The sequence below is a fragment of the Pan paniscus genome, chromosome 19 (genome assembly GCF_029289425.2).
Source record: "Pan paniscus chromosome 19, NHGRI_mPanPan1-v2.0_pri, whole genome shotgun sequence".
NCBI classification, from domain to species: Eukaryota; Metazoa; Chordata; class Mammalia; order Primates; family Hominidae; genus Pan; species Pan paniscus.
The window spans coordinates 31,455,285-31,479,874 of NC_073268.2; the positions used below are offsets into that span (position 1 = coordinate 31,455,285).

At 48.3% G+C, this 24,590-nt stretch overlaps 1 protein-coding gene across 1 annotated transcript; it reads right to left on the bottom strand.

Moving 5' to 3' along the window:
* Window positions 1-23,734, bottom strand: SPACA3 (sperm acrosome associated 3). The gene is made up of 5 exons (XM_003818013.4): window positions 20,690-23,734; window positions 16,951-17,259; window positions 15,665-15,823; window positions 15,151-15,229; window positions 1-14,962 (listed from the first exon to the last, which is right to left on the bottom strand). The coding sequence occupies exons 1-5, from the start codon at window positions 20,721-20,723 to the stop codon at window positions 14,896-14,898; spliced, it is 648 nt and encodes a 215-aa protein (XP_003818061.1). The 5' UTR covers window positions 20,724-23,734; the 3' UTR covers window positions 1-14,895.
* Window positions 23,735-24,590: the final 856 nt, after the last annotated feature.

Below are 24,590 nucleotides of genomic sequence, written 5' to 3' on the forward strand. Positions count from 1 at the left end.
TGCTGCCCAGACATGGAAACTATCAAGAAGGCCTTTGTGTCCCCCTGTGATCTGTCTGCTACCCTGACCCCTCCTGACCCCATCGGTGAGTTTGGGCTGGACACAGGCCCCAGCATGGCCTCCCTCCCACACATGAGCCTTCCTGGCCTCCCCACCCCCAGCAAACTGACCTGCCTTGTCCCCCCAGAGGCCACACTGGCACTCTGCCTTGCTCCCCATGAGTTCTTAGAGGTGGAATGAGAGGTTGGGAGGTGCCTTTTGGTGTTACGGACACAGGGCATGCCCTTTTCAGCCTCCAGGTGTGAGAGAGAACTTCCTGATCAGGCAGAATCGTCATCCTTAGCACCATGCTGTTTCCATAGCAGCAGTTCCTTTAGCCTAATCTTTCACTTTCCCTCCCGGCCCCCACCACTCCCCCCTCAAAGTCTCGCCTCAAGCAGTGAAGAAATGCCTAATGTGGCTGTACCTTTCCCCTCATGCACAGGTGCTCAGAAAGCACTGGCTAGACCAGGGGTTCAGGGTTCCAGTCCTGTTCTGCCATCCAACCTCCCTATCTGTCTGTCTCTCCTTCATGACCCGCTAACACAAGGAAAAGTTACTGGCCCAGTGTGACAAATGGAAGAGTCTCCCACCAGGAGTTATGAGCCCTGGCCCCACAGCCTTCTTCTCTCAGTAGCTGTGTGACAGTGGGTGAGACCATGCACATCTCTGGGCACAGCTCCCTCAATTTTTGGATGAAGATAATACCTTACCTGTGTGAAGGGAAGATGCAGGACCAGATGATCTCCTGAGACTCGAAGTGCCATAACAGCACTGCCTCCCCTGCCCAGTGGGATGCTCACGCCCAAGCATGGCCAGGAGCCGGCAGTCCTGGGAACTGTAGAAGGCAGCTGGGACAGAGCACCCCTGTGATGCCTCCTCCCAAGCATTCTCCCAGATGGGGCTGCCAGCTGTTAGCTAAGCTAGCTTTTATTCTTAAAGAGTGTAAAGTTGCCAGAAAGGGTCTTGTATGGTTTCCTATCACTGCCATTGCAAATAACTACTACCCTCGTGGCTTAAAACAGCACAAATGTATTATCTTACAGTTCTATAGGTCAAAAGTCTGACACAGGTCTCGCTGGGCTAAAACCCAGTGTCAGCAGGGCTGCATTTCTTTCTGGAAGCTCTATAGGAGGCTGTGTTTCCTTGATTTTTCCAGCTTCTAGAGGCTGCCCACGTTCCTTGGCTTGCAACCACTTCCTCAGTCTTCAAAGCCAGCCATAACGGGTTAAGTCCTTCTCCTGTCACAAATCCACACAGGCACATCTCCCTCTAACTGTGACTTCTCTTCTGCTTCCCTCTTCCATTTTCGAAGAATTTTTTTTTTTAGACAGAGTTTTGCTCTGTCACCCAGGCTGGGGTGCAGTGGCATGATCTCGGCTCACTGCAACCTCTACCTCCCATGTTTAAGCGATTCTCCTGCCTCAGCCTCCCGAGTAGCTGGGATTACAGTCATCCACCACCATGCCCGGCTAGCTTTTGTATTTTTAGCAGACTTGGGATTTCACCATGTTGGCCAGGCTGGTCTCAAACTCCTGACTTCAAGCGACCTGCCCACCTCAGCCTCCCAAAGTGCTGGGATTACAGGTGTGAGCCCCCATGCCCAGCCTTTAAAGAACCCTTTTGATGACACTGGGCCTACTGCATAATCCAGAATAACCTTCCCATCTCAGGATTACTAAATTAATCACCTCTTCAAAGCCTCTTTTACGATGTAAGGTCACATATTCACTGGTTCCAGGGATTAGAATGGGGACATCTTTGGAGGCCATTACCACAGGCCCACAGGCCTGCTGGATCAGGTAGCTTAATGTCCTCATTTTCCAATTGAGCAGACTCTCAAGGGGAGAGGAGGGCCTGGCCTAGGGTCACACAGTGAGTTAATGGCAGTGCCGAAGCTATACCCCTAAACTCCCAGGTTCACAATTCCATTTGTAGACCCACCAAGGTGACTCACTTTAAACAAGAAGGACTGACAGTGATCAGTTTTCCAGACTTGGCCAGAGTGTGAAAGTCCCTCCACTGAGACAAACTCACCCACGACTACATCAGGCTGGAAAATGCCCTGCTGGTATCTACACTGTCAGATACAGAAGAACAGGGATCCAGAGGTTAGCCTTGGACCGCTCCTACCAGGGACAGGAACCAAATGAAATGACTGTTCAATTAGTCGGGAGTCTCTCTGATGCTTCTGCCTCGTTCCAGTTTAGCAGCTTCATAAATTTTTTAAAAATCTATAGCTTAAATTACAATTTGAACTGCTTCGTTGGATTTCTGGCTTCCTTTTCAGAAAAAAAAATTAGATCCATTTGTGATAGAGCAAAGAATATTTAGATGCATTTGGATTGCTTCAGGGCTCACAGATGTCTGCACCCATATGGATTTGAGGATTCTGGCTTTGTCCAGCTTAAACCAGGTCTACATTCTTTACCTGTTTAAAGAAAAAAAAAGGAAATTCAAGAGAGCAAATCAATAGGCAGCTACTGATTATTATTAATTGGCTGTTAACAAAAGACACAGTCTAAATTCCAGTGGGTAGGGGGGTGTTTTTATGATCCTCCCATCAAACAAGTAGCTATTTGTGCAATCATTTCCTTAGTGTGGACCTGGGGAAGTCTGGTGGAGAAGGGAGACTCAGGGAGTTGTCCCATTTTCAGGAGTGACCCAAAAGATGACACCAGGGCTAGGAGTTTGGAGCAATCACAAGTCCAAACCACAAGGTTGAATTCTCAGTGACTTCAGAGGATTGGATCAATCAATTAATCATTAATTAATTAGTGGCACATGACCCCAGACACAGGATCTGGGGGATGTACAGCAGCTGAAGAGAGTGAAATGATTGAGCCTCGCTGTGAGCATCCATTGCCAGAGGACTGGGCTAGTTGCTCGCACACTGTTTTCTTGTTTTTGGCAGGGACAGGCCGGAGTTATTTTATTTTCCTCGTTCCAGCTTGAAGCTATTTTTGTGAGCGTTTTCACCATGAACGCTGCTAGTGAGAAGCTTGCGGAGCCACAAGCACTGATGAGGGGGAGACCAGAGTCCACAGAGGGTCTCTGGAGAATGGCTCTTGGTGAGCTGGGAAGGAGGACGTCGCAGGCAGGCCCTGCCCACAGGTGTGATCCTGGTGGGTAATGTGTTCCCTCAGGTAAAGCTCAGCACAGCCCACCTGAGCCCACAGGCCCAAAGGAAACCTCTTCCTCCACAAGCTCAGAGATTTTTATTCAATTTTGAGAACCAAACCCTGAACGGGGCTGAAGGCCTCCATGAGATCCCAATGAATCAGCTCCCATGTGACAAAGAAAAGCGGGCTCAGAGAGGGCAAGGAATTGCTAAAGCAGCGGGAGAGAATGCAGCCAGCCCTGACCCGCACACAGCCAGGGCAGACCCTCCGCTGCACAGAACAAGCTCTCTGGCATAATAGGGAAGGCAGCAGGGGAAGAAAGAAGGAGCAAATGCAGGAAGGGCCCAGGTGCATCTGCCATGCCCTTGTATGATTGACTTCTACCTTGCCAGGCACTTGCAGTGAGGCAAGGAATTTCTAATCTGAGCAAGGAATACTGACAAGTAAACAGAAGACTGCAAAAGATGAATCTGGGTTTTCCAGTTGAAGGGAAGTGAGAGAGCAGCGTATGGGAAGCCCAGGAGGCTGGAGGAGGCACAGCCCAGGGGATTGCACACAGGTCCGGGAGAACCCAAGCAAAGACATGAAGGGGCATGAGAGGTAGGCAGGTGCTGAAGGATGAAGGCCTGGCCACCATGCTGAGAGGAGTGTCACGGCTAAAGTCCTTCAAGCTCTTTCCTTTGCTCCCCAAGAGGCTATGAAGACATTTCCCAAACCAAGGGTTGATTTCTTGAGCTAATGTCTTTCTCCCCACCCATTGGAGATTCTTAGCCTCTTAGCACATGGGATCTTTTTGTGCAGCATTTATGTATTCCTAAGGCTAACAGGTTATTCTAGGGGGCATGAGGTTCATGGGGACATGAAACAGGACTATAGGACCCAACCCTGCTTGAGGACAGGTGGAAGGAGGAGAATCTCTTACTAATTCAATTTAACACTTGATGAAACCAGTACTCACTTGTTTTTCAAGAATAAAGCAGTGGGTTGGAAAAGGCTTTGGTCAAAGTCAGAAGACTGAGTTTTGTTTTTGTTTTTGTTTTTATTGAGATGGAGTCTGGCTCTGTCACACCCAGGCTGGAGTGCAGTGGCGTGATCTCGGCTCACTGCAACCTCTGCCTCCTGGGTTCAAGCGATTCTCCTACCTCAGCCACCCGAGTAGCTGGGATTACAGGTGCCAGCCACCACACCTGGCTAATTTTTTTTATTTTCAGTAGAGACAGGTTTCACCATGTTGGTCAGGCTGGTCTCAAACTCCTGACCTCAGGTGATCCACCTACCTCGGCCTCCCAAAGTGCTGGGATTACAGGCGTGAGCCACCACGCCCAGCCAGAAGACTGAGTTTCTAATCTGTTTCTGCTGCAAACTGACCACATGACTTCAGGCCCAGTTCACTTCACTTCTATGGGTCTCAGTTTCCTCCTCTACAAAAGGGAAGGAGATGAAAATGGACAGATAATCCCTTTGGTGCCTCCCGACTCTAACAGTCTATGAGTTGAAGTTGTAAGTGAATGTCAGGCATCTAAGCAAATATTTAATTGACTGCTCAGAGCCCCCATTTCTCCATCTATAAAACAGAAATGCTGATGCTTAGTTTTCAGGCTTATTATGAGGATTAAATAAGTTTAAGTGTATAAAACACTTTCTATCTTTTCTTCTTTTCTCTTTTCTTCCTGTAGAACATTGATGTTTAATCTTATTTGGATTACTGACTCTTAAAAATAAGATGAAGCTGTAAATTCTCTCCCCCCAAAATTGCACATGGTCACATAGATATACGTAAAATTTTGCCTACAAGCTGGGTGCAGTGGCTCACACCTATAATCCCAGCACTTTGGGAGGCTGAGGTGGGAGGATCACTTGACTTCAGGAGTTCGAGACCAGCCTGAGCAACACGGCAAAACCCCATCTCTATGAAAAATACAAAAAATTAGCCAGGCGTGGCAGTGCATGCCTGTAGTGCCAGCTACTTGACAAAACAAAACAAAATTTTTGCATATAATTTCAGGAGGGTTATGGATCCCCAGAGCCCATCTGTGATCCTCTAGGGATCCACCGATGCTAGGCAAAGTCACCCTGATCGAGAAAGCGCTAAACAATCCTCCAAAAGAACACCACAGTACCACAAAATGCAACCAACATTTCTTCTCCTAAAATCACATAATGACTGTCATTTTTCAATTTACAGAAAGAAGAAAAAATAAAAGGATAGATAGCATTTGATCAGTGTTAAGTGTTTTCTCCCATAATTTTTTTAAACCTTTGGCACCTGCTGCAGCTTGTGCGTTCTCACAGATGGCAAAATGAATGAACGAGCAGAAAATGAATATGAACAGAAAAACTTGGAAACGTGATTTCATAAAATTATTTTATGCATGTGGAGATTTCAAGGGCTGAAGGAAAAGACCTGTGTACATAAGAAGCAACCATAGCGTCCACTTTGCAGACACCCCCATGGCCTGGTTCTTCAAGAACATGCCCCCTGCATGCCCTGCACCCGGGAATGCATGCATAATGTTCGCTGGCTGCCACTGAGCCTCCAAACACGCCCCATTGCTGACATCTCATTTGTTTCTGAGCAAGGCCACAATGGTGTTTTGCTTTTTGTTGAAAAGAAAATCCGCCCCCTGATAATGACTGTGAGTGATGCTTTGGGTTGGAGAATTTGGATTTTTTGCCTCCTTGAAGCTGTTCTCTCCCCTATGCCTCTGAAGGAAGTGGCAAACATCACCATTATAGGCCATTTGTCTTTAGTGTAATTCTGCCTTTTGTGGCTTCTTTACAAAAGCAGTTCTATCTGAGTTAAAATAGGCCCAATACAAAGTGATTGGTGGGCACCAAAGCACACCCAGCTCAACCAGCCTCCCGGAAGGAAACTTCCCAGTACCATCCTGGAGTCTCTGCCCTGACCCCATCACTCCACGAGCATTTTCTGTGTGCTCACTATGTGCCAGGCACTGAGCTAGATAATGGGAATTCATATATCAAGAAGACACAGTCTAGGTGGGCAGAGGTGGGCAACAGGCATGTACAGAAATACCTGAACGGTATGGTGGCTCACGCCTGTAATCCCAGCACTTTGGGAGGCTGAGGTGGGCAGATCACGAGGTCAAGAGAGCAAGACCATCCTGGCCAATATGGTGAAACCCCGTCTCTACTAAAGATACAAAAGTTAGCTGGGCGTGGTGGCACACGCCTGTAGTCCCAGGTACTCAGGAGGCTGAGGTAGGAGAATCGCTTGAACCTGGGAGGCGGAGGTTGCAGTGAGCCAAGATCGCACCACTGCACTCCAGCCTGGAGACAGAGAGAGACTCCGTTGAAAGAAAGAAAAGAAAAAGAAAAGAAAGAAAGAGAAAGAAAGAAAGAAAGAAAGAAAGAAAAGAAAAAGAAAGAAAAGAAAGAGAAAGAAAGAAAGAAAAAGAAAGAAAGAAAGAAAGAAAAAGAAAGAAAGAAAGAGAGAGAGAGAGGAAGGGAGGGAGGGAAGGAGGGAAGAAAGAAAGAAAGAAAGAAAGAAAAGATAGAAAGAAAGAAAGGAAAGAAAAGAAAGAAAGAAGGAAGGAAGGAAGGAAAGAAAGAGAGAGAGAAAAAGAAAGAAAGAAAGAAAGAAAGAAAGAAAGAAAGAAAGAAAGAAAGAAAGAAAGAAAGAAAGAAAGAAAGAAAGAAAGAAAGACTTGAGCAGCAAGAGCTACAAAGGTACCCAGGGCACAGTGTGCTCATTGCAGCAGAAGCACCTGGGTCTGGTTGGCTGAGTCGGAGCAGGTTTTGACTGAAGCCTTGAGAGATGGGTAGAAGTTGCCAGGCAAGCAAGTTTGCAGAGCAGATACCTGGGCAGAGGCTTGGAGGCAGAAGAGAAGCTGGAGGGCTTGGAGAATGATGGCTACCCTGTGGATAGGTGGGCTATCTCTCCACTGCCCCCCACCCCTCAACTGTGCCTTCCCACTCCAGGGGGCAGCCTGCTGAGAGTCCAAGTGCTAGTGCAGCTATGGCAGCTGGGACAGCTGAAGATGAAGCATGGCCTTGGCAATCTGGCAGCCCCAACCAAGTCCCAGCTCCGGCCAACTGTGCTTCCTTGGGCAAGCTCTAGAACTTCTCTGAGGCTCAGTTTCCTCCTAAAAATGGGGATGACCATCTCAATCTCCTCTGGATGCTGTGCTGCTGTGATGGCCAACATAGGGTAGGTCAGAGATGATAAAGAGGTCCCATTCTACATGCCAACTCCATCGAGAGTGACTACCATTGAACTGTCAAGAAAGATTCCTTGGCTGGGCGTGGTGGCTTACACCTGTAATTCCAGCACTTTGGGAGGGTAAGGTAGACAGATCACTTGAGTTCAAGACCAGCCTGGCCAACATGATGAAACCGTCTCTACTAAGGATACAAAAATTAGCCAGGCATGGTGGTGCGCACCTGTAGTCCCAGCTACTTGGGAGGTTGATGTGGGAGAATCACTTGAACCCGGGAGGCAGAGGTTGCAGTGAGCCAAGATCACACCACTGCACTACAGCCTGGTCGACAGAGGGAGACTCCGTCTCAAAAAAAAAAAAAAAGAAAGAAAGATTCCTGGACACATGCCAGCTCAGTAAAGACAAAGGCTTGTACTCAGTTTGCAATGTCTGCCATAGGCACAGAGGTGATGGGATCCAGGAAATTCTGGGTGCCCTCTGACTGGCCCGCCTCCCACAGTTTCCCTACCCTAGAAGCTTCAGGCCAGTGCTCAGAGTGGAGAAAAACCACCATACCCAGCTGAGGGCATGGACCACACAGAAAGAGCACCCCGCAAAGCCTCCTTCAGCTGCCAGGGGCCTCTGCCACCCTCACCTGTACCTACAGGTAGAGAAGGGACAGCACCTTAGCAAGCCAGTCATCCCCAGGAACATTCAATCCACCCTTAGCACAAAAGATATAGAAAAGCCCATTTTAAATCTGTCTCCTGCAGCCAAACTAATCCAAGAAGGGGGAGACTTATGAAAAGTAACAAAAATTCATTGAATTCTCCCCTACTTTCCATAGGACTATCTACTACTTTTCCCAAACCATTCCCCTTCTCCTCCTTCTCCTTCTCACACCTTCCCCTTTCTCTTTCTCTTCTTAGCAAACAGTGAGAAGGACACAGTACAGGTCTCCTAAGGAAGCCCTGGTCACTGGGGCAGGCATGTCCTGTTCCCACCCATTCCTCCCCAGGTAGGTTGGAACTTGCTACCCCCAGAGCTCAGGAAAACCAGATGAGCCAGCATTTCTGAAGCCCCACTCTGTGCCAGGCACTATGCTGGGCGCGTCACTGCTCTATATTATGGATTACGATGATAGATTACAGGTGCAATTGATACAATATTCCAAGGTGGCCTTCATTTTCTCCTCTTGCCCATGAGGAACACTGAGCTCTGAGAGGTAGAGTGACTTTCCCAAGGTCAGGTGGCTAGGAAAAAGGAGAAAACCCCATTTCTCCACCTCTGCCAAACTGCCCAAACCATGCTGAGCTCCCTCTACACCACATATGGGCAAGGAGGAGGCAGGCAGGACTTGTATGAAAAGCAGCCAGGGTGGTTACCTGGCTGAGGGATAGAGAGTCTCCCCAAGAAAGGGATCCCCGGGGGCATGGGGCAGGGGGTGGCAGTGGGTCCATCTGGAGAGATGCCTAGGGTCTGGCACATAGGTAGTGCTTAAGTAATATCATTGAATCAGTTGTTGCATATTAGATGGTATCAAGCCCCATTCACTCACTGATTCTGCAAACATTAGCTGAGTGCCTACCATTCATTCATTCACGCATCAATCATGCATTCAACAGGTTCTTTTTTTTTTTTTATTGAGTATAATGTGCCAGGTACTATTCTAGGTGGTAGACATATAAGGAACAAACAAATTTTCTGCCCCCATGGTGCTTACAATCTAGCATAGGCAAGTGAAAAGGGGATATACATAAATTCAGAGGTGCATGGAATAATTTCAGATAATGGAGCATGCTGTAGTGCTAAGATAGTGACAAAGAGGGGAAAGACTCCTTCAGCTACAGCAATCAGAGAAGTCACTTTGAGGAGGTGAAACTGAGACAAGACCTGACTGAAGAAAAAGGGAGCGTCACCCAAAGGTCTGAGGAAATGCATTTCCACAAAAATATCAAAGTATTAGTTGGGTGTGGTGGCGTCCACCTGTAGTCCCAGCTACTCAGGAGGCTGCAGTGAGCTATGATCGCACCACTGTACTCCAGCCTGGGCAACAGAGTGAGACCCTATCTCAAAAAACCAAAACACATGTATACATGCATACATATGTAAGAAACCTGCACGTTGGGCACATGTACCCTAGAACTTAAAGTATAATTAAAAAAAAAAGAATACTATGTGAGAGGCACAGTTCAAACTTGACTGGAAGCAACAAGATCTGAAAGGGCGGTGGAAGTTGAAGATATTACAGAGACCTTATAGGATGGCTGTGGCAAATGGAGAGGAAAAAGTCAAAGATGACAGTATTTTCAAATTTGAGTGACTGGAAGAAGAATACTAAAATTAACATAAGTAAGGTAAGGATATTGTTTCAGGAGGATGGAGTGTGGCTTTAGACATGTTTGGTTTTAATTATGTATCAAGCAATCAAACAGCTAGGATAGGAGTCTAGCGCCAAAAATTAAATCTATTTAAGAAACTGGAAATTTAAAGTGTGAACAAGTGAGCCCTGGGTTAACACTGGTTACCTTTGGTTATCTTTGTATTCTACTCACTCGATACCACAAACACATGGCACCAAAATTTTTTCTGTAATAAAAAAACTTGCAGCTTGAAATTCAAAAAAAAAAATCAAAACAAAGATCTGAAGAAATAAAATTTCAGGAAGACAAGAGAGAGGTACAGAGACCCTGTGGTGCAAACAGCTTGTTGCATTCAAGGGACAGAGTGTAATGAATAGGAGAAGAATGGTCGGTGATAATGAAAGGTGTGAAGCAGCATGCTACCCTCAGGAAACTAACCGCCAAGGACACAAACTAGCTAGAGCAAAAGTTTCCGAACAGGTGAGAGTTGAATCTGTAGCAGTCAGCTGAGTCTTGGTCATGAAAGACCTTGTATACCAAACCAAGGAACTTGAACTTTAACCCAAAGATAAGAAAAGCTATTGGGCCTAGGATGCAAGGCAGAAACAAGATAGAAAGCTCACTCTGAGGGAGGAGGTGGAGTTGCAAGGACCAAGGTTAGAGACACGAACACTCTTAGGAAGCCATTGCAATTGTCCTTGGGAAGAGGTGATGAGGACTTGATTTAAAGCAGCTGCATGTGGATAGAAAGGAGGGAGAGTTTCTAGAGATATAAAGAAAGTAAAAGAGGTAAGACTTAATGGCCCATGGTAAGTGGGGTGAGCGACGTGGAAGGAGAGAGATACCAGGACACGGCCTGGTTACTCTCACCAACCTGAGCATGTCCCTCAGGAGCTGAGCTCTGAACATAGAGGCTCCCCTGGCCTCTACATTCAGATGGGCCTGCACACTCTGTAGCCCTCATAACAAGGGAGGCCTCCCTGGCTTTGATCAGGGCCCTCTTCCCTAAATACACCTTCTCCAGCTCCATCTTCACCTGCTCCTGGTCAACCACCCAGCCCAGGCCTTCAGGGTCCCTTGTCCAGGCCTGATCCCAGTCCAGCCCCATCTTGAAGAGACTGTGGCCATCATCACTGCTCACAGCCCCCAAATCCTTTAACAATGTTCTCTTTGGTTCCAATAGCTTCACTGTACCTATTCCTGGGCTCCTCTCCCAGACAAGCTGAATGGGACCCAGTGAAGCAACCAGGCCAGGCAGGCAACAGAAGTCTGAAGTTGAAGTAGAAGACACGAATCCTTCAAAGATGGATGGTTGGACCATGGACTGAAAGAATTAATATCATTAAAACGACCATACTTCCCAAAGCAATCTACAGATTCAATGCAATCCCTATCAAAATACCAACATCATTTTCCAGAGAATTAGAAAAAAAATCCTAAAATTTATATGAAACCAAAAAAGGGCCCAAATAGCCAAAGCAATCCTAAGCAAAAAGAACAAAGCCGGAGGCATCACATTATCTGATTTCAAATTATATTACAAGGCTATAGTAGCCGAAACAACATGGTACTGGTATAAAAAACAGACTCACAGATCAGTGGAACAGGGTGGAGAACTCAGAAATAAGGCCACATATTTACAGCCAACCGATTTTTGACAAAACTGACAAGAACATACGTTGGGGAAAAGACGCTTTTTTCAACAAATTGTGCTGGGAAAACTTCTGCCATGTGCAGAAGAATGAAACGACCCCTGTCTCTCATCATATACAAAAATCAATTCAAGATGGATTAAAGACTTAAATGTAAGACTCACAACTATAAAAATACTAGAAGGAAACCTAGAGAAAACTCTCCTGAACATTAGTCTAGGTAAATAATTTATGACTAAGACCTCAAAAACACAGGCAACAAAATGAAAAATAGACAAATGGGACTTAAACTAAAAAGATCCTGCACAGGAAAAGAAATAATCAACAGAATAAGCAACTTGTAGAATGGGAGAAAATATTTGCAAACTATTCATTCAACAGGGGACTAATATGTAGCATATACAAAGAACTCAAACAACTCAACAACAGAAACAATCCCATTAAAAAGTGGGCAAGCCAGGCATGGTGGCTCATGCCTAAAATCCCAGCACTTTGAGAGGTCAAGGCAGGAGGATTGCTTGAGTTCCAGGGTTCGAGACCAACCTGGGCAAAAGAGTGAAACCTTGTCTCTATAAAAAAACAAAAATTAGCCAGGTGTGGTGGCATATGCCTGTAGTCTCAGCTACTCAGGAGGCTGAGGTGGGAGAATTGCTTGAGCCCAGGAGGTCAAGGCTGCCATGAGCCATGATCAAACCACTGCACTCCAGCGTGGGCAACAAAGCAAGACACTTTCTCAAAAAAAAAAAAAAAAAAGTGGGCAAAGGACATAAATAGTCATTTTTAAAGAAGACATATAAATGGTCAACAGTTATATGAAAAAATGTTCAACATCATTGATTATAGAGAAATGCAAATTTAAACCACAATGAAATATCATCTCACCCCAATCAGAATATATGTTATTAAAAAGGCAATAAACAACAAATGTTGGTGATGATTCAGAAAAAAGGGAACTCTTATACACTGTTAGTGGGAGTGTAAATTAACATATCTGTGGAAAATAGTATGGCGATTTATCAAAGAACTAAAAGTAGAACTACCATTCAATTTAGCAGTCCTTCTACTGGGTATCTACCCAGAGGAAAAGAAACCATTATGTCAAAAAGACACCTGCATTCATGTTTATCAAAGCACTATTCACAATAGCAAAGATATGGAACCAACCTAAGTGTAATGGATGAATGGAAAAAGAGAATTTGGTGTATATACACAATGGAATACTATTCAGCCCTAAAAAAAAGAATGAAATCATGTCTTTTGCAGCAACATGGTTGGAATTGGAGGTCATTATCTTAAGTCAAAAATGCCAGGGACAGAAAGTCAAATGTCACATGTTCTCACTCCTAAGTGGGTGTGAAAAAATGTGTACACATGGACATAAAGATTGGAATAATAGGGGCCGGGCACAGTAGCTCATGCCTGTAATCTCAGCACTTTGGGAGGCCAAGGTGGGCAAATTACACAAGGTCAGGAGTTCAAGACCCTCCTGGTCAACATGGTGAAACCCCATCTCTACTAAAAATACAAAAATTAGCCAGGTGCATTGGTGGGCGCCTATACTCAGGAGGCTGAGGCACGAGAATCTCTTGAGCCTCGGAGGCAGAGGTTGCAGTGAGCTGAAATCGCACCACTGCACTCCAGCTTGGGTGACAGAGTGAGACTCCATCTTAAAAAAAAAGGACTGGAATAATAGACAATGGAGATTCAGAACAATGCAGGGTCTGAGGGGGGTGGACAATGAAAAATTACTTAATGGGGACAGTGTACATTACTCAGACGAGGGATACTTTAAAAGCCCTGTCTTGACCACTATGCAATCTATATGTGTAACAGAATCGCACAGGTACCCCATTAGTTGTACAAATAAAAGTAAATAAAATTTTTAATTTGTCTTACAAAAAATAAATTTAAAAAAAAGAAAGATGGATGGGTCATGGGTCCCAGGCCAGATGACCATAACAACAACCCCTTGGCAAAGTACAGTGAGTAAGCGTACATGTGGAGTCACACTGAGCTGGGTGCAAACTTATCTCGTCTGAGCCTCTGTTTCCCCTTGTCTGTGGAATGGTGGTCATAATGGTAGCTGCATCATAGCTATCGTTCTAGGGTCTAGATTAGATAATGCATGGCACATGGTAGGCACACCGTGTTTGCCTTGATGTTAAAAAGACAGCAGCTTCTCCCTACTTATGATTTAATAGCTCCATTAGTCATTGATGCCCCTACTCCCACCCAGCAGGGTTCTTCACCACTCTGTCCCCTTGCATGAGTCGCTCTCAAGTTTCATCATCATCTTGACCAGACCAGCAGGGGAAGGAAACTGGCCTGCCTCGCTAATTGTGGACATTCCACGCCCCTCTGGTGTATGCTGACCCGGAGGCATTCAGGGTGGCTGAATTAGGTGGAGGAGGATGGTGGGGGGCGACAGTGTCGTCCCCTCCTCTCCCTAAGAGTCACCAGCCATGCCTCAACCAACAGTTCAGTGCTTGCAGGTTTCTTTGGAACCTTTTCAGAAGAATCTACAATCTGAACTCAGAGCTCAGGCTTCTCACACATCATCCTATCTCTGCAACTGCTGCTGCTGCCACCACATCCACTGTGATCCTGAGACCCACCCACCTTCCTCCTTTAGAGGCAGTCGTCCCAGATTAGCAGGGGACCGCGCTATCTTTTTCTGGGCTTCTCGTGAGCTGACTAAGGCAGAAGGCTGCACTGGCTGTGCGGATTGAAAGCCACGGTCACTCCCGTCCCATCCTCCAAACTCCTAGCAGTAGTGGGCAAAGTGAGCGCACAGTCTCTATCAGCGGCACTTGAATCTTCCGCCACGAGAGGGCACCAGAGAGCAAGGTGAAAGCAGAAGCTCCGGGTGGTCATTCTTCTCCCGCGACCAAGCAGCACCCCCGGCTTGGCAGGGGTGTGTGTTAGTAGTCACAGCTGGAGGGCCAAAGCACAGTGACCACCATCCGCAACCAAAGCTACAGAAAAAAAGTGTCCCAAGGACCTTCCCAATCAAGCCAGAGGTGCACAGCCCTAGATCCAGCTAGGGTTGCCAGGTAAAACATAGGACACCCAGTTAAGTTTAAATTTTAGATAAACGTCAAATAGTTTTAATATAAATATGTTCCTATGCAATATTTTGGACATGCTTAAAAGTATCTGTTGTATATCCAAAGTTCAAATTAAACTGGGGCATCCTGTTTTTGTTGTTTCTTATGTATTTGTTTTGTTAAATCTGGCCACCCTAGACTCAAACTTTGCCAGGTGTGGTAGACAAAAAAATGCACTGGTGCCCCCCCAAACACCTGCCCACAGGCCACCAGAAATGGAGGTAAGCCTCTGGTGCTGGGCTTTCTGGAGTCCACTGGAAACCCAGCCCAAGCGGACAGGTGAGGTGAGGGAAAACGGAGGTGCTCTGGCTCTGACATGGCACCTGCAGACACACTGAGAGCTGAGAGCCACATTCACGTTCGACCATCCTTTATTCGCTGGCTTGTCTTCCCAAGCCTAGGTCAGGAACCAAACCACATTTCCCAGCCTGCTGTGCATGGTTCCGTCCATCCTAGAAGTCACAGCCATCCACCCATTCAGTGAGGTCTTTTCCCTGGCAGTGATGCCTCCAGGCCTCCCTGAGGATGGAGAACAGGGAAGAGGAGAGATCATATCAGCTGCAGTTGCCAGTCACCGCCCAGAGAAGAACAGGAAGGAGAGTGTGGTCTCTAAACCAGAAGTGAGGAAGGAAAGGGGTTTGTTCCCTGCTGCTGCCCACCAGTCCTAACCATACCACCACTGCGGGGCTCCAGCCCAAGTTACTTACCAGTAACCCAGACCCTGAGGCTCTTGGGTTATCTTCATGGCACAGATAACGGTATCCTTGAGATTAGGATTCAACAAATCTGGGGTGATAGGCAGAGAAACACAATGAAAGAACAGGAGACATCCAGGTGTGTGTGTGTGTGTGAGAGAGTGTGTATCTGTCTGTCTCTCTCTCTCTCTCTACACACACACACACACACACACTCCACTCGCCTAAATCCAATCCTGTCTCAACCACTCCAGAAGCACAGGTACAACCCTATCCCTCTCCCCCTCCATCAGAAACAATCCTCCCTCCATTCCTGTAGCCCTAAGGCAGTCTCCTATCTGGGACCCCAATTCAGACTGATGGAAGACCTACCTTCATCCCTTGTCCCATCTCCCTCTCCTCCGTGGGCCCAGCCTGATGTGGGGGAACCCTCACTCAGAGATGGGGGTAGCAAACTAAACTGGGAATGGAACAAAAGCTAATGCAGGGCCTGACTCCTGCCAGCCCTGGGCCCAGGCCCAGCTACCTGAGCAGTACATCTGGCACACGTTGGGGACGTTCGGGGTGAGGTTGCTGCACCACCTCCGGCTGTTGATCTGGAAGATCCCGTTGTTGGTGCTCCCATCAGCCTCGTAGTCCAAAGCAGCTGCGTTGAAACCGCTTGTGAAATAAGCAAGGCAGACCCCTGCATAGGGCAGAGCATAGGCCTGGGGGTCAGATGGTTACAGCCACCCCAGACCAGGGTGCTCACTGCACAGGTCCCACGCTGGCTCCACCGAGCCTCTCCTGCCTGATCAAGGTGATTGGGGCAGGTGCCCTCCCACCTGCTTTGCAAACCAATCAATCGAGGCTTAGAGGTGCACAGAAGACTCACCCAGGGTCCCGTCCAGCTACCAAATAGCATGGGTTGGGGCTGGCCTCAGGCCTCTTGACTTTTAGCCCAGCAGTCTTCCCATTATCTCATTGTTCAGCACATAGTAGGGCCCAATAAATTTGTTGAATGAATCTACAAGCGCTAAATCTTTTTTTTTTTTTTTTTTTGAGACGGAGTCTCACTCTGTTGCCCAGGCTGCAGTGTAGTGGCGTGATCTCAGCTCACTGCAACCTCTGCCTCCCGGGTTCAAGCAATTCTCCTGTCTCAGCCTCCCAAGCAGCTGGGATTATAGGTAGCTGCCACCATGCCCAGCTAATTTTTGTATTTTTAGTAGAGACGGGGTTTCGCCATATTGGCCTGGCTGGTCTCGAACTCCTGACCTCAGAGTGATCCACCTGCCTTGGCCTCCCAAAGTGCTGGGATTACAGGCCTGAGCCACTGCACCCAGCCTACAAGTGCTAAATCTTCAGTAACAAGATTAGGAAGACCCAGGTGGAATCTATAGAGGGTGCTCGACCTGTTAGAAAGATGAGCCCCGGTATGACTGCCCTTCCCACATGCCCATCTAAAACTGCCACCAGCTTGAAAAGTTTGGCATGACTGCTCTGTTCAGTTTTTCTTTTCTAATTTCAGAAGGAATGTCTGATCCTTGTGGCCATAGTTAAGTTTAGGGGACTAAGCTGTTTGTTTCCTTTGACCCCAACTTTAGCAGCAGGGGAAAATGAAGGGGTGACTCCAATTTGGTTGCCTGCTGCCTGCCTACTGCGTGTTTTACTCCGTGCTGGCTGTTCTCTACCTGCCATCTCAAATCATCTTCAGTTTACAGAAGGGCTCTAAAAGCTCCCGAAGCCACAGCCCTTGAATGAGAAGGAGAGAGGGAGGGAAAGAGGGAGGGAGGTGTGGGGAAGTCAGGGCCCGCCAGGGAGAGGGGTTCTCACAGTCAGCCAGGCTGTATCCCCGGTATCCGTCCAGCCCGAAGTCATGTAGCACTCTGGCCAGTTCACAACGACCGTAGAGCTTGGCCTCACTGGAGGGTAGCAGGCAGCTGAGCAGACAGACCAGGGCCAACAACATGATCCCAGCTGGGCACCACCGCCTTCTGAGAGCCCTGCTCCTGGCTTCTATGCCGGCGGCAGAGGTGGAGCCACCACCACTCTGGCTCAGAGCTGAGCTTTGGGATGACAGGCAGCTCACCAGCCTCCGTGGTCCACTCACAGAAGGAGAAGAAACAGGGCTTGAGTGCACCCCTGGGAAAGGGGAGAGGAGAGAAGGGGTGGGCAGAAGGCCAGGCTCCAGCAGCACGTATCAGCCCCCTTGCATTCCTGATCAGCATCACCCTGACCCCGAGACCAGCCCCTCTCCTTCCCCATCCTGCTTCACACCACCCAGGCCAGAGACAGGAAGAAAACTAACCTATTGCAAGCTCCATATTACACGTTACGGATTATTTAGACCTGAGGCCCAAGATTTTACAACTAGGAAGGGGCGAAGTTTGGATGGAGACAAAGTTCTATAAATCCAAAGCCCCACTGAGCAGATGCCCCTGGAGGGGATGGCCACGCGGTGTGTTCATGGGTCTCTCAGCCCAACTGTCAAGGGACAGCCCTTCTGGCATTGACCCTCCATCTCCAGATCTTAACTGAAATAAGGTCTCCCCCAGAACACTGTTCCCCTGTAGCCCGCTCAAGGGGAAGCTGCTCTTTCTCCACACACAAGACCCCAAGATGTTCCGAGAGTCTCCTCCACCCCCACCACCACTTCTAAACCATAACCTGCAAAAAGCCCTTCTCCCTGGAAGCCCAGCCTGCCTGTCTGGTTTGACCTCCCTGCCCTGTCATCATTGGCTGTGTGTGGCCAGTCCCCCAAATCACAGAGGACATTAGCACCTGGGTGTCACAGCATCAGGGCTCCTTCATCTCCCCAGACCTAGTCCCCTCCAGTTCCTCTGTGTCTCAGCCAGTCCCTCACCTGCCCTGGTCATCCCTGCTTCTTGTCCTCACCCGCATTTCCCCACCTCTGTGAGCTCCTATCCCATTGCCCACCACCTCTGACAAGCCTTCTCATGCCTCTCTTGACCTCTGCGCCTCCACACCTGCTCTCCGCCTTCACAGAGTCAAAAAGTGAAAGAGTTGTACAAACTCTTGTTTGTGCCAATTGGTGTCCCTGGTCTCCAACCTCCACGGGACCTTGAATGCCCCCGAGGATGACAAACTGGTTGAGGTCATGGCTTTGCAGCAAGGTTCGGGATGGAAGCCCCCCTCTGCTCCTTGCTCCATCTCTGACTTTGGGCCCTCCCTGAGGCTTGTTTCTTCCTCTATAAAATGAGGACGTGAGTAACACCTGCCGCATATGATTGTTGGAAGAATAAATGAGAAAAGGCGTGGGCACAGCTTAGCTCTTGGCACTAAAAATAAGTGAGTTGTTGTTTCTGTTATGAACTACAACTAGCACTGGTACTCGCGCTTGTCTCTGCTCAGACTTCTCTCTCCCATTTCCCTCACAGGAAATGAAAACCCTCAGTATTGTCCTTTAGCACGCCACGCTGTCCCACCCCTTGGCTCTCAGAACATGATCTCATCTCCTGCTGCACTAAGAAAAGCAAGGTGCTCACTTGTGGAATTTCTTCCTCTTTCTGCCTTAGCCCTGCTAACTTGCAAACTCATCAGTAGCCTCCTCGCCCTCATCTCCACCCCATCATTGTTTGGGTGCGGGGCCTCCAATCTCATGCAGGCCCATCTTCCCTCTAAGCTCTAGATTTGTCCTTCCCATCACCAAGCCTTGCTCCATCCGTTGTCCCTCCTCTCCCGGCACGCTAGCACCGTTCCCCTCCTGCTCCTCCTTCCCCTGCTCGTAGAGACTTTCTCAGTCTCCATCTTCTAAATGCCTTCTCTCAAGTCTCATGCTGACTGGTACTCCCTTGTCTCTTTCCCCCTCTTCTCGCCCAAACTCCTGGGGAAAATTACCACTTTCTCCCCTCCCACTTGTTTTCCAACCTGGTGAATTGGCCTCCCTGCCACCACCGTGCGCTGAAACTGCTCTGCGGGTCCAAGGAGGCCCCCTTCGACTCTGTCTTATGGGAGCTCTCAGCTGTACTCATGCTGTCTGCCACCCGCTGTTGAAAGGCTTGCCTCTCCTGGTTTCCACGATGCTCCCTACTCCCAGGTTTCCTCCTCCCTCTCTGGCTGACTCTCCTCCTTATCCTCCGTGGAATTCACTTCTGCCCAGGCCATAAACGCTGATATGCTTTCTAAGGCCTTCCTGCCTTGAGCCCTCTTCTCTTCCACTTTGAGGAAACCCCCTGGGCAGCCCTGCTGTTAGCCACCGCCTGAAGGCTGGCAACCCCTGTGGCATCTTCCCCAAGACCTCAGAGGCAGCTACTGGCAGGACACTTCCACTTGAATGCCCTGCAGGCACCTCAAACCCAGCACATCTAAACAGAACCACTGTTCCCATCAATGCCTGCTTCTGCCTTGTGACTTTCCTTATGTGCTTTAAAACATGATGGGCCACACATTTACCCAAACTGGAAATATGAATGTCATTCTTCACTCCTTCCCCATGACATCTTTCACCCAGTTCCAACCAATCAGTCCCAATGTCCTGTGGATTCCACCTTCCCTCCGAGAGCACCGTCCTTTCCTAGGTTCACACCTCCATCCTGGCTTCCTTCATGGTCTCCTTGTATCATGTCTCAACCACTCTTCCAAGCTATTCTATACACATCCATCAGAACAAATTTGTTAAATGAAAAGCCCGGCCCTGTGACACCTTGGATGGCTCCCACCATAACTGCCCCTTCGAGGTCCACACGGCCCTTCACGACCCTTCACAGCCCAGCCCTGCGGCCCACTCCCTCATTCACACGTTATGTTTCAGCAGTGCCACCTTGTTCTCTCACAATGACCTTGCTCTCTAGAACATTCACCCCCTCCTTTCCTCTACATGGTTAACTCTGACTCATACTTGAAGGGTCTTATCAGAGGTGTGTTCCCCAGTGAGAGTCTCCTGGCATGCCACCACCCCCCACACTCTCACACACCCGATCTTCCACATCCTCTGTCACACGAGGCTGGAATAGATGTCAGTCTTTCCCACCACAAAGTTAACTTCTGAAGAACAGCGGCTGGTCTTATTTATCTGCATGCCTTATTTATCTGCAGAGTTGCTGGCATGGAGTAGCTGCTCTGTGGCTGCTTCTGAAACTCAAGTCCACAAAAGGCATGGCCACAGGGACATGAGACCTTCTCCTCACCGCAAGGGGAGTGAGAAGGAGGAGGCAGCCAACCTGGTGGAGTTTGTCAAGTCTTTGAACACTGTGCCAGGCCTTTCCCAGAGCTTTTCCAACTTAATCTCATCCAATCCTCTCAGCAATTGAAAGGTGTGGGGTTAATATCCCTAAGTTGTAGAGGAGGAAACTAAATTGACTGCTACACATGGACTGTTTTTGATTTTTTTTTTTTTTTTTTTTTTTGTAGAAAAGTGACTTAAAAGGAATTCCATCCTGAGCATTTCACAGCAGCTCCAGAGTTTCTCTCTCTCTCCTCTCTCAACTGGTCACTCTTCCAGGCCAGGATACCCCCACCCTAACCACCACCTTGTTTTTCTCCACCTGATCTCTGGCCAGACCAACCCAGGGCCCCTGTTAACAGCCCCAGGAAGAAGGGAAAGGGGGCTCACTGATCAGGGGTGCTCTCCGCAGAGCTGAGACCATGGTGACAATGGCAGCAGCAGCAGAGGCTCAAAACCCTGCTTCAGCTCAAGATGTCCCCCACAACCTTGCCAGGGCCCCAGGCACCCAGTGTTAAGAGAACAATGGGGAAGACAGGCTCCAGGCCAACGGAGGGCCTTCTAGAACTCCAGCTCTGTGAGCTCATCTTCCACAAACAGCGCCACCACGGAGCTTTGATTATTAGCCCACCTGAGCCCTTCCACTCAGGGTCCAGAGGCAGAGCAGGATATCTAATCCCAGCCCCCTTGCATATCTCTGCCCCCCCCACACACACACATACACACATGCACGCACACACACACACACACACACACTACACTGAGGGATGACACTTCCTCTCCCAACAGATCTTTCAGATGATTATCCAGGGATAATGGTGGACACCTAGGGATGGTGATGGATATACAGAGATGGTGATGGGTGCCCAGGGATGGTAGCAGGTGTGCAAGGACAGTGGTGCGTGTGCAAGGATGGTAGTGGGTGCCTAGAGATGGTGGTGTGTGTGCAGGGATGGTAGTGGGTGCACGGGGATGATAGTGGGTGCCCAGGGATGGTGATAGATGTGCAGGGATGGTGGTTGGTGCGCAGAAATAGTGGTGGATATGCAGGCATTGTGGTGGGTGCCCAGGGACAGTGGTGGGTGTGCAAGAACAGTGGTGGATGTACAAGGATGGTAGTGGGTGCCCAGGGATGGTGGCAGATATGCAGGGATGGTGGTAGGTGCCCAGGCACAGTGGTGGGTGTGCAGGGACAGTAGTGGGTGCCCAGGGATGGCAGTGGGTGCCCCAGGATGGTGGTGGGTGTGCAGGGATGTTGGTGGGTGCCCAGGCACAGTGATGGGTGTGCATGGATGGAAGTGGGTGCCCAAGGATGGTAGCAGGTGCCCCAGGATGGTGGTGCATGTGCAGGGATGGTGGTGGGTGTTCAGAGACAGTGGTGGATGTGCAGGGATGGTAGTGTTGGGTGCCCAGGGATGGTGGTGGATGTTCAGGAATGGCGGTGGGTGCGCAGAGGCAGAGGTGAGTGTGTAGGATGGTGGTCAGTGTGCAGGTACGGTGGTAAGTGTGCAAGGATAGTGGTAGATTCCCAGAGATGGTGATGTGTGCCCAAGGATTGTGGGGGATGTGCAGGGATGGGGGTAGGTGCCCAGGGATGGTGGTTGGTTCCTAGGGATGGTGGTGGTTGCCCTCTGCTTTTCCAGGCTGCCCAACTCACCATGAAGCTCCTTTGAGTGCCAGAAAGTTCTTCCTTAATGCTGAGCCACAAGCCACTCCCTTCTCCACCTGGATGATGGCCATTCGGTGTGGACAGGTGCAGGGCAAAGTTTACACTATTGACCCTAAAACTTAAAGGACAGAGAAGTGGAAGGAAAGGGCATGTGGTGCCCACGTCTGTGTCCCACAGGAGCCTGAGTCCCACAGCACAGCAGCTAGAGCATAGGCTTTGGGGTCAGGCTGACCAGGGCTGAACACAGGCGCTAGTGACTTCCAGGTGGATGACCTAGAGAAAATAGCCTCACTTTCTGATTCCTTGATTCTCAAGCGGGGATGACAACATCAACCTCACAGGGTACTAGGAAGGCTCAATGAAACAGCAACAAAGTGCTGAGTACCCCAGGTGCTCAATAAATAATAGTAATTACTACTAAGTGCAGAGCACAGCCATAAAAGTGTCTGGTTGCACCATGTCCACCCTACCTGTCTGGGCCCCACCCCAGGACAACCAAGTTAAAATTGAGGGATGGCCCAGCATCAGCACCAGTATTTCTTTTTTTCTTTCATTTTTTTATTGAGGTAAGAATACTTAGTAGGAGATCTACCCTCTTAACATATATTTAATATGCAATCCATTATTGTTGACTGTACAGGACACTGCTGTACAGCAGCTCTCTTGAGCTCATTCATCTTGCCTGACTGGATTTTCTTTTTTTTCTTTTTTTCTTTTCTTTTTTTTTTTTGTTTTTTTGTTTTTTGTTTTTTTGTTTTTTGAGATGGAGTTTCACTCTTTTGCCAGGGCTAGAGTGAAGTGGCATGATCTCGGCTCACTACAACCTCTGCCCCCTGCGTTCAAGCTATTCTCCTGCCTCAGCCTCCCAAGTAGCTGGGATTACAGGCATGCACCACCACGCCTGGCTAATCTTTGTATTTTTAGTAGAGACGGGGTTTCACCATGTTGGCCAGGCTGGTCTCGAACTCCTGACCTCAGGTGATCCACCTGCCTTGGCCTCCCAAAGTGCTGGGGTTACAGGCGTGAGCCACCGCACCCAGCCACCTGTCTGGATCTTTATGCTCATTGATTAGTAACTCCCTGTTTTCTCCTCCTGCCAGCCCCTGGTGACCACCATTCCTCTCTTTGATTCCATGAATTTGACTATTCTAGGTACCTGATAAAAGTAGAATTATTTCCTTTTCTGTAACTGGCATATTTCACTTTGCATATTGTCCTTAAAGCTCATCTATATTGTTGCATTTGTCAGAAATTTCTTCTTTTTTAAGGCTGAATAGTATTCCACTTTGTGTGTATACCACATTTTCTTTATCCATTCATCTGTGTGTGTTAGCTCATTTTGCATTGCTATAAAGGAACATCTGAGGCTGGGGAACTTAATAAAGAAAAGAAGTTTATTTGGCTCACAGTTCTGTAGGCTGTACAGGAAATATGGTGCCAGCATCTGCTGGGCTTCTGGGAGGCCTCAAGAAGGTTTTACTCATGGTGGAAGGTGAAGGGGGAGCAAGCATGTCACATGGCAGGAGAGGGAGCAAGAGAGACGGAAGGAGATGCCAGGTTCTTTTAAACAACCAGCTCTTGCATGAACTAATAGGACGAGAGCTCACTCATTGCCACGAGGCCAGCACAAAGCCATTTATGAGGGATCCACCACCATGACCCAAACACCTCCCAATAGGACCCACCTCCAACACTGGAGATCACATTTCAACATGAGATTTGGAGGAGACACATGTCCAAACCGTATCACCATGGATGGACACATGTTTCCACCTCTTGGCTTTTGTGAACAATGCTGCAATGAACATGTGATATGGTTTGGCTCTGTGTCCCCACCCAAATCTCAACTTGAATTGCAATCCCCATGTGTCAAGGGAGGAAGCTTTAATTCCCACGTGTCAAGGGAGGGAGGGGATTGGACCATGGGAGGGTTTCCCCCATGCTGGTCTCATGATAGTGAGTGAGTTCTCATGAGATCTAATGGTTTTCTAAGCATCTGACATTTCTACCACTTGCCCTTCTCTCATTTGCCACCTTGCAAAACGTGCCTGCTTCCCCTTCAGCCATGATTGTAAGTTTCCTGAGCCACCTCCACCAGCCATGTGGAACTGTGAGTTAATTAAATCTCTTTCCTTTATAAATTACCCAGTTTTGGGTATTTCTTTATAGCAGTGTGAAAATGGACTAATACAGTAAATTGGTACCAATGTAGTGGGGCACTGCTATAAAGATAACTTGAAAATGTGAAAGCAATTTTGGAACTGAGTAACAGGCAGAGGTTGGAACAGGTTGGAGGGCTCAGAAGAAGACAGGAAGATGTGGGAAAGTTTGGAACTTCCTAAAGATTTGTTGAATGGTTTTGGCCAAAATGCTGATAGTGATATGGACAATGAAGCCCAGGCTCAGGCGGTCACAGATAGAGATGAGGAGCTTATTGGGAACTGGAGCAAAAGTCACTCTTGCTATGCTTTAGCAAAGAGACTGGTGCCATTTTGACCCTGCCCTGGAGATCTGTGGAACTTTGAACTTGAGAGAGATGATTTAGGGTATCTGGCAGAAGAAATTTCTAAGCAGCAAAGCATTCAAGAAGTGACCTGGGTGCTCTTAAAAGCATTTAGTTAT

Excerpts from the sequence above, each read along its gene's own strand:
- SPACA3 (XM_003818013.4), bottom strand. The coding sequence starts at position 20,723 with ATGGTCTCAGCTCTGCGGAGAGCACCCCTGATCA. Across the intron at positions 15,824-16,950 it reads GGGATACAGCCTGGCTGACT|GGGTCTGCCTTGCTTATTTC; the intron begins GTGAGAACCCCT and ends TGCCCTATGCAG. Across the intron at positions 15,230-15,664 it reads GTGCCAGATGTACTGCTCAG|ATTTGTTGAATCCTAATCTC; the intron begins GTAGCTGGGCCT and ends CTATCACCCCAG.